General features: G+C 44.1%; 1 protein-coding gene across 2 annotated transcripts in view; it reads right to left on the bottom strand.

The window, feature by feature from the left end:
• Positions 1-364: 364 nt before the first annotated feature.
• The window catches only part of LOC102455136 (guanylyl cyclase-activating protein 1-like), a 46,067-nt gene continuing 28,911 nt past the window's right edge, over positions 365-17,520 (bottom strand). For both annotated transcript variants that reach the window (XM_089777630.1, XM_006120744.5), the window contains exons 2-4: positions 9,382-9,531; positions 7,344-7,434; positions 365-2,768 (exon numbers count right to left, since the gene is read on the bottom strand). In XM_089777630.1, the coding sequence (XP_089633756.1) occupies positions 2,641-2,768; positions 7,344-7,434; positions 9,382-9,531 (369 nt within the window). In that variant the 3' untranslated portion in view covers positions 365-2,640. The remainder of the gene's footprint in view (positions 2,769-7,343; positions 7,435-9,381; positions 9,532-17,520) is intronic.

Below are 17,520 nucleotides of genomic sequence, written 5' to 3' on the forward strand. Positions count from 1 at the left end.
GTAGACAACGCGGTATTGTTTTGCACAAAAAAGCCCCGATGGCAAAAATGGTGATCGGGACTTTATTGCGCAAAACCGCGTCTAGATTGGCACGGACGCTTTTCCACAAAAAGTGCTTTTGTGGAAAAGCGTCCATGCCAATCTAGACGCTCTTTTCCGCAAATGCTTTTAACAGAAAAACTTTTCTGTTAAAAGCATTTGAGGAAAATCATGCCAGTCTAGACATAGCCCGATAGTGACCTAATCTGAGGCATGAAGGCTCAAATAAAACCTATTTTAAAATCAAGTCTTTGCCCCAAATCACTTTTATTCCAGGCAGAGTATTGGGCAGATAGAGGCTATTTGAGATGGGAGGGGGGGAGTGTTTCCATCATGGAATGATGATGAATTGCTTTATGACTATTTACCATACTTTGGGAGATGAAATACATAGCATTAAATTTGTCTTCTCAGTATGGTGATCACACATTCCCAACACCTGCTCACAGTTCTACTGATGAAAGGCACAGTCATGAGTGAGGTTTGATGTATAGAATTTTTTATTCTTAACTGTACAAAGCAAAATATTTCCAAAAGTCACTTGCTATTTACAAATCATCCCCATCCCCTCAAAACAACAAAACTTCCTAATAAAGGCACATGCCTTGCAAGGTCCAGCAGTCACAGGATGGACTGGACACAGAGACAACAGGCAAACTGTAAAATTCTCCAACAACAAAAAAGAAGAGGAATAATGAGTCTAAACACAGCACCATCCTTCTGAGCTTAATAAAGCCATGTTTTGCCCATTGCCTTGTTAGTGCAAAGATTCACTGATGTGATGGATGCTGTGAAAAGAGGTGAGGTGCAGGTAATAAAGACATGTCAGCTCTTTTAGATTTACACAGTGCAAAAATAAATACATACTTACAACTAGCCTAACTTAGTATGGGGTCGGGTGTATTTGTGTTTGGGCACATGCCAAGAGTATTATATTGGCTCATAAACATGTAGTGCTACTCAGTACATGATACAACAAGCATCTGTAACTATTTAATGATTTCTCTTGAATATCATCAGCATATATGAAAAGTTCCTTAGTGTCCTATAAAAGCAAAAGACTAGATTTTCCTAGTTCAGCAAATGCTGGTGTGCACCTCTTCCTATGCACAGCTCAGCAGCAGGGGTCACAGTTCACTTGGTATTCTCTGATGCAAGGGTTCAGGGTCACTAGGAATTCTCTACCACTGCATCCTACCCAGAGTTCTGTGACATCCAATGGCACCTAGCCAGAAGGAAAATTGCAGCATCACTCTTGTCATAGATGCCACCTCAGCCCCCAAATTACATAGGGAAGCACTAAATGTACCTTGCAGAGGAAACTCATATTTGAAAAATAATTGTGCCCTGATCTCTCTGGATTAGCAAAATCCAACAGAGTGAACCACAATTATCCACTGAGAAATTTCATGAGGGTTAAATTTTCATGCATTGAAAAGAAAACAAAGGACTCACCTGACTTCAGTAGAGTAATTATGAGTAATTAGACCATTGCTTCAGGTACAAGAGCACAAAAAGGTGCAAAGACCAGAGAGGGCTACCTCACTGGGCTATTGCTTTTGGCTTTCCAGATTGGGTAGAGAAAGTGTAACTGCACTTTGCATTTTTAGTCAGGTGCAAGTGTTGCATGTTCTGGCAAAAGCTGCAAACAACACTAACAACAGTTCCCAGTACAATTCAGCCCCTTAGGAGTCAGCAGGAAAGAGGACCCATCTCCATTGCTCTTTGGACAGTGCTTCCCCCTATGGCGAGATGTAATTTACTAATGGATCATGGCAAGGTTCTAAATAGATCATGGCGTTCTAAGCAAACATACACTTCTTCTGACCTGGGGAAGTCACTCCCATCCCATAATGTGGGTCTGGCACCCCTACTGGGCATTGTTACCAGGTGCATGGGGTCATAGCACCTCTCACTCAAATATGGCTGTGTCTCTCTTCCATCATGGCTGGGGGATGACTGGGCCAAACCTGAATTGCAACAGCTGGAGTTGGGAATCAGGCCTAGTCTTGGGAGACAGGAGCCACTGTTGTGGGGGTGAGTGCACAGCAGCCTTTCCAGTTATGGCCTCTCTGCTATATCAGGCAAGGAAGTATCAGGAATGAGGATGAATATATATATATATGAAGCTTGGGGAGGGGCTATACAAAAGATAAAAATGCAGTTGATGGGTCACCTTAGTAAAAAGTTTGGGAAATTCCTACCTGAGTGGTTAATTTGTTTCTACTAGCTAGTTGGCTTTGTATGAGCAGGACCAGTTCTGATAGGTTGCCAAACTACTACACCTGTGGACCTCACTTAGACAAGAGAGGGCAACATGCTATCAGGCCATTAGTGCATGTCAGAGCAATCTGGGGCAGGAAGAGGGGAGAAAGCTGTGCACCTTGGCCCTTGTGGTGCAAAATGCCAATCAGATAGCCACACACTGAATCAGAGTTATGTGTACATATCAGAATTGTAAAATGTGTGCAAGTAAACAGACATACACATCTCTCCCAACCCACATACCATTATCTGTTTTATTCTCATCACACCTTCTTTCCCTTGTTGCACTCCCAACAAGCTCTCTTTCATAGGCCTCCCCCCCGCCACCCGAAGGCTCTAGACACTGTGCCGACGGACATTGATCATGGTCACGATATGTGACAGGTCCAAGCTCTTCATCATCACCTCCATGAACTCCTCATCTTTCCTGGCTCCTTCTACAAACTCTTCTAGGGAAAGCTCACCTGTTTCAAACAGAGACAGATTACACCAGGGTCACTCTCATTCATGTCTGGGGCAGAGAAAGGTGGGCATAATTGCTTTCTGCACCATGAGCCCTCACTTTTCAGAGTCAATAGTCAGAAGTACCAAACAGCCCACCCATTTGAAGCCACCAGAACTGGCATGTCTGGAGCATCCTTTATCTCCATGCAACTCTGACCTTGGGGCCTGTGCCATGCAGAAAGGAAGCTCTGTTGGGCCAAGACAGAAGGGCCATGGAGAGAATACTCTAAACAGTGAGGCTCTGTCTAGACTGGCCAGTTTTTCCGGAAAATCAGCCGCTTTTCCGGAAAAACTTGCCAGCTGTCTACACTGGCCGCTTGAATTTCCGCAAAAGCACTGACTTCCTACTGTAAGAAATCAGTGCCTTTTGCGGAAATACTATGCTGCTCCCATTCGGGCAAAAGTCCCTTTTGCGCAAAAGGGCCAGTATAGACAGCTGAAATTTGTTTTGCGCAAAAAAGCCCCGATCGTGAAAATGGCAATTGGGGCTTTTTTTGCGCAAAAGCGTGTCTAGATTGGCCACAGACATGCAAATCTAGATGCTCTTTTCCGAAAATGCTTTTAACGGAAAACTTTTCTGTTAAAAACATTTCCAGAAAATCATGCCAGTCTAGACGTAGCCTGACTGACCTGAGTCTCTCCTGGGTAGCCTGAAGTATTACTATGCCTATCTCCCCCACTGCTGGCTCCTGCCCTTTCAAGCTAAGAAGCAACAGAAGCAGACAGTGCACAACAGCAGCTTAGAGAGGCTCTATGCAGGCAAGGCAGCTCAGAGCTGCATGGAAATGTTCAGGGAACGGGCCTCTTTTGGAATTCTCAGGGTGACCACTGAGCAGGGCTTATGTTGGAGGAACAGGAGAAAGAGAGGGAAGGCCAGAGGAGAAGAGGCCAAAAACTCTATTTAAGCTAAAGTGACATACCTCTTATTGCTCTATTGCCTGCCCCTGCCCAGCTGTCTTTTTATTATACTGCACTCCAATTCCCTCAGTCCCCATTTAGCTGGGACCCTGGTTTCTCCGCTTTTTCTTTTGGAAAATGTTTGGCACCAACTCGACACCCTACATAAATATGGAGGGAAAAAATTATTGGATTTTTGCCAATATCTCCCTCTCCTGTTTCAAAAGGCTAGATCCTGTGCAATGCTGGAGACAGAGAGATTGCTGGGGCTGCTGGACTCCAGAAACACAGGAACTGAAAGATCGGATCAGACTCACGGTTTATCTATTCTAGTGTCTTTCTCCAACAGATGCTTATGGGAAAGAGGCAGGAAACCTCACATTAGGGACAAAGGACTGGAAGGGACTTCCTGGGTCATCAGATCTGTTCTCTATAATTCCAGGAAATTCTGTCATATAATCTTAAGAATGTTTCAAGATCTACCTAGTTCCAAGCTAGTTCGTTTGCATTCACTACTCCTATTGGAAGACTGAGAACCTCATTCTGCTGATAGTCTGAAACCTTCTAATTTCCATCCTACGTTTATTAAATGTCCACTTAATACCCATATGTTCTTGTACCAACATTGCTTAAACATAGTTCATCTCCCTGTTTTGTGTTTCTCCCCTGATGTATTTATGAAGGCCAAACAGATCCACTTTCTGCCTTGATTTTGTTAGGGTGCACAAGCCAAGCTCTTTTAGTCTCATGACATGAAATGGATTCTCCTTTCCCCAGACATTCAAGTAGACCTTTTCTGAACCTGAAAACCTTCAAGACTATAGTTCCCAGTAAGGTGTGCACCTGTGCGGCCGTGCACAAAAGGTGCTTCTCCAGCTCACCTCTTCTGGAGAGCCATGCAGCTGCACTCATGTGGAGGTGACAGGGCTGGCTGAGACAGCATGGTGTTTTATTAATTTTGTTGCCACATACTGGAGCCTGTGAGAATGACCCCAACCCTAACTCTGTCACTCTCACAGGCTTCGAGAAGGAGGATTTTGGTAAGCTCAGAGAGCTGATAGGTAAGGTCCCATGGGAATCAAGACTGGGGAAAAACAACTGATGAGAGTTGGCAGTTTTTCAAAGAGACATTGTTAAGGGCCCAAAAGCAAGCTATTCCGCTGTGTCGGAAAGATAGAAAATATGGCAAAAGACCGCCGTGGCTTAACCACGAGATCTTGCATGATCTAAAAATAAAAAAGGAGTCATATAAAAAATGGAAAGTAGGACAAATTACAAAGGATGAATATAGGCAAACAACACAGTAATGCAGGGGCAAGATTAGAAAGGCAAAGGCACAAAATGAGCTCAAACTAGCTACGGGAATAAAGGGAAACAAGAAGACTTTTTATAAATACATAAGAAGCAAGAAGACGACCAAGGACAGGGTAGGCCCACTGGTCAGTGAGGAGGGAGAAACAGTAACAGGAAACTTGGAAATGGCAGAGATGCTTAATGACTTCTTTGTTTCGGTCTTCACCAAGATGTCTGAAGGAATGCCTAACATAGTGAATGCTAGTGGGAAGGGGGGAGGTCTAGAAGATAAAATAAAAAAAATAACAAGTTAAAAATCACCTAGAAAAGTTAGATGCCTGCAAGTCACCAGGGCTTGATGAAATGCATCCTAGAATACTCAAGGAGCTGATAGAGGAGGCATCTGAGCCTCTAGCTATCATCTTTGAAAAATCATGGGAGACAGGAGAGATTCCTGAAACTGGAAAAGGGCAAATATAGTGCTCATTTATAAAAAGGGAAATAAGAACAATCCGGGAAACTATAGACCAGCTAGTTTAACTTCTGTGCCAGGGAAGATAATGGAGCAAGTAATTAAAGAAATCATCTGTAAACACATGGAAAGTGGCAAGGTGATAGGGAACAGCCAGCATGGATTTGTAAAGACTAAATCATGTCAAACCGATCTGATAGCTTTCTTTGATAGGATAACGAGTCTTGTGGATAAGGGAGAAGCGGTGGATATGGTATACCTAGACTTTAGTAAGGCGTTTGATACGGTCTCGCATGATAGTCTTATCAATAAACTAGGCAAGTACAACTTAGATGGGGCTATTATAATGTGGGTGCATAACTGGATGGATAACCGTACTCAAAGAGTAGTTATTAATGGTTCACAATCCTGCTGGAAAGGTATAACAAGTGGGGTTCCGCAGGGGTTTGTTTTGGGACCGGCTCTGTTCAATATCTTCATCAACAATTTAGATATTGGCATAGAAAGTACGCTAATTAAGTATGCAGATGATACCAAGCTGGGAGGGGTTGCGACTGCTCTAGGGGATAGGGTCGTAATTCAAAATGATCTGGACAAATTGGAGAAATGGTCTGAGGTAAACAGGATTAAGTTTAATAAAGACAAATGCAAAGTGCTCCACTTAGGAAGGAATAATCAGTTTCACACATACAGAATGGGAAGCGACTGTCTGGGAAGGAGTACGGCAGAAAGGGATCTAGGGGTTATAGTGGACCACAAGCTGAATATGAGTCAGCAGTGTGATGCTGCTGCAAAAAAATCAAACATGATTCTGGGATGCATGAACAGGTGTGTTGTGAGCAAGAAACGAGAAATCATTCTTCTGCTCTACTCTGTGCTGGTTAGGCCTCAGTTGGAGTATTGTGTCCAGTTCTGGGCACCGCATTTCAAGAAAGATGTGGAGAAATTGGAGAGGGTCCAGAGGAGAGCAACAAGAATGATTAAAGGTCTAGAGAATATGACCTATGAAGGAAGGCTGAAAGAATTGGGTTTGTTTAGTTTAGAAAAGAGAAGACTGAGGGGACACATGATATCCGTTTTCAGGTATCTAAAAGGGTGTCATAAGTAGGAGGGAGAAAATGTGTTCATCTTGGCCTCTTAGGATAGAACAAGAAGCAATGGGCTTAAACTGCAGCAAGGGAGGTTTAGGTTGGACATTAGGAAAAAGTTCCTAACTGTCAGGGTAGTTAAACACTGGAATAAATTACTCAGGGGGATTGTGGAATCCCCATCTCTGGAGCTATTTAATAGTAGGTTAGATATATGTCTACCAGGGATGATCTAGACAGTATTTGGTCCTGCCATGGGGGCAGGGGACTGGACTCGATGACCTCTCGAGGTCCCTTCCAGTCCTAGTATTCTATGATTCTATGATTCCCTTTCATTTGTGTCCAGCTCAAAAAGTTGTCCATGAGCTCACTGCTCCATGCTCTCTGATCTCAAACTTTTCCCATCTCATTGATCTCCCCCACCTTCACAAACCCCCCAAACCGTCCCCACTCACTCTGGTAAATACTCAGGTAATTATAAGCCTTTCAGTTTGACAAGGATCCTAGCTAAGATAATGGAGTGGCTGATATAGGACTTGATAACTAAACACTCAAAGGAGGATAATACAATCATTGTCAATCTATAGAATATTCAGAAAGGAAAGGATTAAATGAGGGAAGCTTAGAGGAAAGGGCATACAGGGAAAAATGTGTGAGATCTTATCAAAGTATAAAGTTAGTAAGAAGGCTATTGAAGGAGACTGTTTCTGAGTGTATTAATGGCAAGCTAAAGTGTAAGAGGCCACAGGATGAGCTAAGTCAGAGGGCAAAGACAGGAATCTCACCATCGCCATTGACATCAATCTTATTGAAGACTCGGTTGGTGAACTCCTCTGCACTAGTTTCATGGTCACAGCCATTAATAGCACGAATAGCCTGGAAGAGAAGAGCAGGAACTGAGCAGCTGGCCCAGGGTTAATCTGCCATGGGACCATCGGCGAGATTGACCAATCACGCCCTTCATAATGCAGGCTCAGAATATAAAACACACACAAATAGTGTCACTAAGAGCAAAGGTGTTTCACCACTCCCACCCACTGCTTCCACAGGAAAAGCCTGGGTTGCCCCCCACCCAACAGTATGCCTTGAAGATTGGTGGATGCAATAGGCAACTAAATGCTCTCTCTGAGCATGTCCTCCAATTCCATTCATGCAAGAAAGCAGAGTACTAGCTCAAGCAACTACTAACAACTGCCCATGAATCAGACAATGATAGAGGCAAGAAGACAGAACCCAAATCACTTAGAGCTTTAAAGATTAAAATTCACCCCAGCTGTGTCTAGACTGCATCCCTTTTCCGTAAAAGGGATGCAAATTAGACATATCGCAATTGCAAATGAAGCGGGGATTTTAAAATGAGGGATAAGGGATCTTTCGGAAAAGGCTTTATTTTCTGAAAGATCCGCGTCTAGACTGGCGCTTTTTTCCGGAAAAGCTCCGAGCCGGAAAAAAGCGGCAGCCATTTTTATGCTAATGAAGCGGGGGAGATTTAAATCCCCGCTTCATTTGCAATTGCGATATGTCTAATTTGCATCCCTTTTACGGAAAAGACACAGCCCCCCTGAACTTGGAAATCAGTTTGTTCCAAGAACAAGTCATGGAAGCATGGGGAGGGTGTCACATGCTCTTCAGTGCTAAAATCTTGCTGGATCAACACAGCACTCTGTTCAGCACTAGTTTCAATTGCTTGTTCACTTTAAAGTGCAGCCTCATAGAGTGCTTTGCAGTAATCCAAATACAAGGCAACAAAGGCTTGGATAAGCATAGGGAGGCCATTTACCCCCACCCCCAAAGGTTGCAAACCTTATGTCAAGTGCTATTGATGAAAAGCACTTCTACAAACAGAAACTATCAGGTTGGCTTTGAGCAGGTTTCATACAGAAATGGCCAGCACGCTGGTTCTAAGGATTTTAATGTTACCATTTTGTGTTGACTGACTTTTTAGTAAGCTTTTTCTTTTTCTAAAGTTTGTTTTTTCTAAAAGCTTGTCTTTTTCTCAAGTTAAGTGTCACCTTGTTGTGGCTTTTGTACCCTTCCTACCCCAAGATTGTTGCATTAATTTATTCTGTGATCCCTCTTATCAAATGACCTCATTACTGGTGTATTTTAGACCTGCTATGCTACTTAGAACTAAGTCAATAGTTAGCCTAACTAAATTCAGATGGCCCCAAAGGACTCCCAATGGAAGGGTGAGCTAGAGTAGGGGCATGAATTCAGGATATTTGTTGTTTTCTATGGGTCTTTACTTCCTATGCCTTTCTCAGGTACTAAAGACAAAGCAACGATGTTTTAGAAACTTGTGCAAATAAAGTCTCTCTGTGACATATGCTATGCCTACCATATGCCCCTTGAGGAGGTAAAATAAACCAGGGTCCCAGAACACGTACAGCATCTGGAGTGCAGGGAGAGATTGTGTTTGAACAATGAGGAAGTCTGAAGGTGTCAGTCTTGGTAAGAGGGGCTAGGAAGTTGGGTGGCAAGGTCTCTACCACCTGGAGAGGGTGCCTGATAAGGAAACTGCATCCTGAAAGTGTGTCTAGAATCCTAAGGCAGGGGCAGTGCCTGGACTCAGTTCAGACTCTGGCAGCTTAAACAGATGATATTCAATTGCTGGAGCAAATCACAGGAGTTTGGTGTGTGACCAAGAGGGTATGTTCTACTGGACTGGTCAGAGGGAAAGCTGCCAGAACTGAGAACTGTGGCACATCAGGTGCTTCTCTGGACTCTCCACTGCTTCACCAGTGCAATGAGATTCAGTGTGGGCATCCCATTGTTTTACAAAATAATGAGAGCCAAAGTGTACACAAAATCCTGAGTTATCACCTTAATGATGTTGAGCAGTTCATGTCGGTCAATGCAACCATTGCCATCCACATCATATAGCTTGAAGTACCAACGTAATTTCTGTTCCATCTTTCCCCGAAGAACTAAGCTGAGTGCAGCCACATATTCCATGAAATCGATGTATCCATCCTGTGGGGAAAAAAAAGGGAACAGGAGAGCTTGGGTTCACAGGACTATGTGCTGAGAGAGTCCTGCCTCTATAGCTAATACTTCTGCAAGGTGAGGACTGGAAAAGTTGTAGCTATGAGTCTGAGCACCAGAAGCTTAGCATTAGCTGAAAATGGCTGGCTTCAGTCTAAACTGTGAAAAGGAAACAGGCAGCAGCATGCATACAATAGTTATGGGTCATCTTCAGAGTCTTCTACAAAATGGTTCTGGAACACTTGAGAAAACAGATTCCAGAAAATTATCTCTTACATGTTTATAATAATTCCGTGGTCATTGCTTTCCAGATGTGGAGCCCTGGCAGCACATGTATATGAATATGTCCTTCTCCCCACAAGCCATAACTGATTTGGGGGCAGGAGAGCCAGCCCCAGAAAACTGGCTGGCTAGAGGACTGGGATGACATCTTGCCTCTGAATCCCTGCTGTCAGCTCTCATTGTAGGAGCTCAGCTGTTTCAAGTGGTTATGTCCATGCCAGTTGCTAGCATAGGGGCTGAGCTGAAGAGCACAGCCACAGGGTTTAGTCACATAAGAACGACCATACTGGGTCAGACCAAACAGTCTATCTAGCCCAGTATCCTGACTGTTGACAGTGGCCAATACTAGATGTCCCGGAGGGAGGAAACACAACGGGTGTGTCTAGACTGGCAAGATTTTGCACAAAAGCAGGCACTTTTGCACAAAAACTTGCCAGCTGTCTACACTGGCCGCTTCAATTTGCACAAGAGACGTTCTAATGTAAGAATTGTGCTTCTTGCGCAAATACTTTGACGCTCCCACTCAGGAATAAGCCCTCTTGCGCAAGAATACTTGTGCAAGAGGGCCAGTGTAGACAGGCACCTTAATTTTTTGCGCAAGAAATCCCGATGGCTAAAATGGCCATTGGTGCTTTCTTGCGCAAAAGCGCATCTATACTGGGCATGGATGCTTTTGCGCAAAAGCACTTTTTGCGCAAAAGCATCCATGCCAATCTAGATGCTCTTTTGCGGAAATACTTTTAACAGAAAAACTGTTCCATTAAAAGTATTTGCGCTAAATCTTGCCAGTCTAGACGTAGCCAACAGGTAATCCTCGTGTGATACCTCTATCATCCATTTCCAGACAAACAGAGGCTAGGGGCAACATTCCTACCCATTTATAGATTCATGGAGGTTAGGTCCATCTAGCTCTTTTTTGAACCCTGTAAAAGTCCTAGCCTTCACCACATCCTCTGGCAAGGAGTTCCAGAGGCTGACTGTGTGCTGAGTGAAGATAAACTTCCTTTTGTTTATTTTAAACCTGCTGCGTATTAATTTTATTTCGTGACCCCTAGTTCTTTTATTGTGGGAATAAGTAAATAACTTTTCCTTATTCACTTTTCCCACACCAGTCATGATTTTAGGCAACAGCGCACTTTGCTACTGCTACTGCTGGGAGGAGGAAGAGATCCAAATTTATCATGAATCTGTGGTTAGGGTATCAGCCTAGAGAGCAGAATAGGGACTATTCACAGGAAAGCTGAGAGGATAGCCCATATGCAGCAGAAGAGCCCTAACCATCATGGCATCCATGAATATAGATACCGACTGGAACTCACCTCTCTAAGCTTGCACTAGGAGGGGCAAAAGGAACCCTAAAATTGGTATTAATAAACTTGGGCCAGGCACTGATAAGGATTCCTAATCATGGCATAGGATATTTGGTCGTTTGTACTATTACTAAAATGTGGGGAGGCCTGTGTGACTTCTCTTAGGGATCCCTGAATGGTCCTTTATACTAACAAGTTTGGCTCTACGCAGCAGGTTTTAATAACTGAGTGCAGCAGTTATTTCTGGGTTTACTTTCTGCCTCAGAGAGGACAGAGACAGTGGTCACGGGAACACATAGGGATTCACCTGTGCTGAGATCAGACTGAGGATATGGATGCCATATATTCTAATGTATTAGGGAACTTCACAGATTTTAAGGCCAGAAGGGACCCTTATGATCAAGTCTGACCTAGATAATACAGGCCACAGTGGTTACCAACTGGTTCTTGCATCAAATCCCTAATGTCTGGTTGCAAGAGGTATGTGTACCCCGGGGGTACTTAAAGATCTTCCATGAACACAACAACTCATCTAGAGATTTGCCTAGTTTTACAACTGGCTACACAAAGAGCACTAGTGAAGTCAGTGCAAACTAAAATTTCATACAGGCAGTGACTTGTTTATACTGCTCTATGTAATTGCAATATTTATATTCCAATTGATTTATTTTCATATGTGGTAAAATGAGAAAGTAAGCAATTTTTCAGTAATAGTGTGCTGTGACACTTTTGTATTTTATGTTTGATTTTGTATGTAAGTAGTTTTTAAGTGAAGTGAAACTTTGAGGTATGGGGGACAAATCAGATTCCTTAAAGGGTTATAGTTGTCTGAAAAGGTTAAGAACTATTGTGATAAAGCATAACTTTTAGAAATATACCTAATATGGTCATAATGATAGAGAATACAACACATCCCTACATAAATTGTTCAACAAGTTAATTAACACCTTCACAGATATGATTCACCTTCTCCTGCTGGCCACCATGAGATTGCTGTGAGAAACCCAAGTCAGTACGTCTCTAGAGAGTTTTAAGTAGTTGGGGCCTAAACAGAGTCCACCCACTGCTCCTCTACTTTGAGGTCCCTAGATATAGTCTTTGGATGCCGACCCTCTGTTTTGAACCCCTGGCTGAGAAGCTGTAAACTGAGTATTTTAGTGATCTTTCTATAGCTTATCAATTCTGATTCATATTATGGAATTGCTCTTATGAAAATTACTGTATGACATATGCTCCCCTGTATGTCTTTTCATTACTCCATTTATTCAGAGTCTGCTAATGCACATCTACCATAGGATCTCCACGTGTTCCAGTCATGCAGTAAACAAAGTTACCACATGTGATAGGACAAGAAGCAATGTGCTTAAATTCCAAGGGTGGTTTAGTTTAGACCAGGGGGCGGCAACCTTTTCAAACCAAAGAGCCAAACTACATAAAAATTAAAAACAAGTTGCCAACAAAAAGCTGTATAAGAATGCCCATTTTCATAACTGAAAATATATAACATAATAGTACTAATAATTGACATAATGATTAATAATAGCATAAATTAAACGTACTCACAGACTTTATTTAATGGGACTTTTGTTGCTACATCTTTTCACACTTTTTTTAAGTTTACATAATAACTGGTCTACTTCAACTTCATTCATGCAATCAGGCTGTCTTCTGTCAATCTTATGGCAGGAGGGTGGTGATGTGGGGGTGCTGGAGACTGGGTTGGGGTGTACAAGGGGCTCAGGGTAGGAGATTGGGTGTCTGATGGACTCAAGGCACAAGGTTGGGGTGTATGGAGGTGCAGGAATGTTATGGCAGGGAACTGGGGATACGAGGGGCTCAGGGCAGGGGGTTCAGGTGTATGATGGGCTCATGGTTGGTGTGTGCGGGGGTGCAGGAGTGTTATGATGCAGTAGATAGATGGGAGCTGGACCCTAATTGAGGGCTTGTTGGCCAGGCTTCATTTTAAAATAAAGTATCATGTCCAGCACAAAAGGCTTCAATATTATCTTGGTTTATGTCAGGAGTGGGGAACCTTTTTTGGTTTGGGGGCCATTGATCCACAGAAAAATCAGTCGGGGACCACACAAGTGAGAAGCAAAAAAAAGCCCCAAACCCTCCAACCCTCACTGTCACCCCTAACTGAAACATCTCACTCCCCTGATGTTCTAGCCCCATAGTGTGTGGGGGGGGGGGGGGGGAGGGGGTGGACAAGCCCTTAGGCCAGATTTACTCTTCTAGGATTCAGCAATTAGTGGATTTTCTGGGCCCCAGTAGGCTCTGGGATGGAGCCAAAAATGAGGGGTTAAGTGTGCAAGACAGGGATACCAGTGAATGGGATAGGGATGGGAGTGCAGGATCTGGGTGGGAGGAGGTGGGGTGTATGAAGGGGTGAGGGTGTGAGGTCTGGCCTGGGGGCAGGCTGCCTGGCCAGGAAATGAAGGGGAAAAGGGGGAAGGGAAGGGGTTGTCTGTCCAGGGGGCATTTTGGCTAAGGAGCAGAGGGCAGGGGGTGTCTGGCCAGAAGGCTTGGGCAGGGGGCTGTCTGGCCAAGGGGGTGAGGGGATATGTACTTGTTTGTGCTCCATGTGGCAGGCACTTTGTAACATGCCTCCTGCCACTCCCATTCCCCAGAAGCCTCCAGGGAAGTGTTTCCCAGAGAGATGAAAAAGGGTGCTATGCATGGAACAATTTTTGCTGCTTGTTTCCTGCATGCAGAGGGAAAGAAAAGAGCTGTGCACCAAGACATTTTTTGCTCTGCTTGTTCCCTGTATGCCAGATCCAGTGTGGAGCCTCGGGGCTTTCTCCCCCTCAGGAAGCCAGCATTGATGCTCCAGTCTTGTGGGGAGCCAGCATGGGCCCCTTGCTGCAGGGGAAGCAAAGGGGGCTGAGTTGAGGCTCCAGAAGAGCCATATCTGGCTCCCTAGAGAGCCATATTTGCCTCGCAAGCCGTAAGTTGCTGACCCCTGGATTAGACATTAGAAAAAACTTCCTGTCAGAGCGATGAAACACTGGAATAAATGTCCTAGGGAGGCTGTGGAATCTCCATCACTAGAGATATTTAAGAGCAGGTTGGACCGACATCTATCAGGGATGATCTAGATGGTACTTGATCCTGCAGTGAGGGCAGGGGACTGGACTTGATGACCTCTCAAGGTCATTTCCACTTCTAGGATTCTATATCCTGTATATTTGTTCTCTCATCCTCTTAAAATCAGAGGGTTAGAAGAGACCTTCCCCACTGTAACTTGAGACCATTGCTCCTTGTTCTGCCATCCATCACTACTGAGAACAGACTTTCTCCATCCTCTTTGGAACCTCCCTTCAGAAAGTTGAAGGCTGCTATCAAATCCCCCCTCACTCTTCTCTTCTGCAGACTAAACAAACCCAAATCCCTCAGCCTCTCCTCATAGTGCTCCATCCCCCTCATCATTTTGGTCACCCTTCGATGGACCCTTTCCAATGTATCCACATCCTTTCTATAGTAGGGGGCCCAGAACTGGACACAATAATCCAGGGGTGTATCTAAACTACATGGCTCTGTTGACGGAGCCACGTAGATGAGTTTACTCAAAAAAGGGAAATGAAGCGGTGATTTAAATAATCACTGCTTCATTTAAATCAAAAAGGCTGCTGCGCTGTGCCGATCAGCTGTTTGTTGGTACAGTGCGGCAGTCTAGACTGCCAACCCCAGAACCCTTCGTCGGCAGATCCTGTAAGCCTTGTTTCATACACTGTAATCCCCAGCCATTTGGTTCCCAGCCTGTCACAATACTTGGGATTCTTCTGTCCAAAGTGCAGAATTCTGTATTTATCCTTGTTGAATCTCATCAGATTTCTTTTGGCCCAATCTCCAATTTGTCTAGATCACTGTGGACTCACCACCCTCCAGCATATCTACCTCTCTGCCTAGACTAATGTAATCTGCAAACTTGCTGAGGGTGCAATCCCATCCCCTCATCCAGGTCATTAATGAAGATGTTGAACAAAACCATCCCCAGAACCGATCCTTGGGGCGCTCTGCTTGATACCAACCGCCAACCCAGACATTGAGTCCAACAATGTAGCCAGCTTTTTATCCAGCTTACAGTCCATTTATCCAATCCATACTTCTTTAACTTGCTGGTGAGAATACCATGGGAGACTGTATCAAAAGCTTTGCTAAAGTGAACATATTGCCTTTCCCATATTCAGAAAGCCAGTTCCCCATGTCTACAGAGCCAGACACCTCATAATAGAAGGCGATCAGGTTGATCAGGCATGACTTACCCTTGGAGAATCCATGTTGATTATTCCTGATCACCTTCCCCTCTTCCAAGTGCTTCAAAATTGATTCCATGAGGATCCCCTCCATGATTTTTCCAGGGACTGAGGTGACCAGTCTGCAATGCCTTGGATTGTCCTTCTTCCCTTTTTAAAAGATGGGCACCATATTTGCCTTTTCCCAGATGTCCAGGACCTCCCCCGATCACCACGGCTACGTCTAGACTGGCATGATTTTCCGGAAATGCTTTTAATGGAAAGTTTTCCATTAAAAGCATTTTCGGAACAGAATGTCTAGATTGGCACGGACGCTTTTCCGCAAAAGCACTTTTTGCGGAAAAGCGTCTGTGCCAATCTAGACGCGCTTTTCCGCAAAAAAACCCCGATCGCCATTTTCGCCATTGGGGCTTTTTTGTGGAAAACAAATCTGAGCTGTCTACACTGGCCCTTTTGCACAAAAGTTTTGCACAAAAGGACTTTTGCCCGAACGGGAGCAGCATAGTATTTCCACAAGAACACTGACAATCTTACAGGAGATCGTCAGTGCTTTTGCGGAAATTCAAGCGGCCAGTGTAGACAGCTGGCAAGTTTTTCCGGAAAAGCAGCTGATTTTCCGGAAAAAACTGGCCAGTCTAGACACAGCCCATGAGTTTTCAAAGATAATGGCCAATGACTCTGCAATCACATCAGCCAACTCCCTCAGCACCCTTAGATGCTTTAGATCCAGCCCCATGGATTTGTGTATGTCTAGGTTTTCTAAGTAGTTCTTAACCTGTTCTTTCTCCACTGAGGGCTGCCCACCTCCTTCCCATACTCTGCTGCCCGGTGCAGTAGTCTGGGAGCTGTCCTTGTCAGTGAAGACAGAGGTAAAAAAAAAAGCATTGAGTACTTCAGCTTTTCCCACATCATCTGTCACTAGGGGTATGGTTAGACTGTGTCCAAGGAACGCATTTACTCTTCTACTTTTTTTTTGCAGAAGAGCAAAAATGCTCTTTCAGAAGCCCCTGTATTCCTCGTTCTATGAGGAAGAAGGGGGCTTTTGAAAGAGGATTTTTTCCAGACATTTGGCCCAGTCTAGATGGGCCAAATATTGGAAAAGCCACTTCCGACAAAAGTATCAGAAGAAGCTATGCAAAATGCGGAGCACGTTTTGTGTAGCTTTTTCCAACAAACAGATGTAGTCTAGACGTATCCTAAGTTACCTCCCTCACCTAGTAAGAGTCTAACACTTTTCCTGACCTCCCTCTTATTGTTAACATGCCTGTAGAAACCTTTCTTGTTACCTTTCACATCCCTTGCTAGCTACAATTCCAGTTGTTCTTTGGCCTTCCTGATTACACCCCTGCATGCATGAGCAATATATTTATACACTTCCCTGGTCAGTTGTCCCAGTTTCCACTTCTTGGAAGCTTCCTTTTTGTGTTTAAGCTTGCCAAAGATTTCATTGTTAAGCCAAACTGGTCATCTACCATATTTGCTTTTTTTACTGCACATCATGATGGTTTGTTCTTGCTCCTTCAATAAGGCTTCCTTAAAATACAGCCAGTTCTCCTGGATCCCTTTCCCCTTCATGTTAGCAACCCAGGGGATCCTGCCCATCAGTTATGTGAAGGAGTCAGAGTCTGCTTTTCTGAAGTCCAGGGTGTGTATTTTGCTGCTCTCCTCTCTTCCTTTGGTCAGGATCCTCAACTCAAACATCTCACGGTCACTGCCTTCCACTTCTACATTCTCACTAATTCCTCCCTGATGGTGAGCAGCAGGTCAAGCTGAACATCACTCCTGGTTGGTTCTTTCAGCACTTGACCAGGAAGCTGTCCCCAACATTCTCCAAAAACTTTCTGGGTTGTTTATATACTGCTGTATTGGTCTCCCAGCAGATGTCAGGTGATTGAAGTCCCCCATAAGAACCAGGGCCTGTGATCTGGAAGCTTCTGTTAATTGTTTGGTGGTCTATAGCAGACACCACCACAACATCAATCTTGTTGCTCCTGCTTCTAAACTTAACCCAAAGACTCTCAACAGGTTTTTCTCCTGTTTATACTGGAGCTCTGAGCAATCATACTGCTGTCTTACAAAGAGTACAACTCCTCAACCTTTTCTTCCCAGCTTGTCCTTCCTGAACAGTG

This window comes from Pelodiscus sinensis, chromosome 1 (assembly GCF_052426305.1).
Source record: "Pelodiscus sinensis isolate ZL-2025 chromosome 1, ASM5242630v1, whole genome shotgun sequence".
NCBI lineage: Eukaryota > Metazoa > Chordata > Testudines > Trionychidae > Pelodiscus > Pelodiscus sinensis.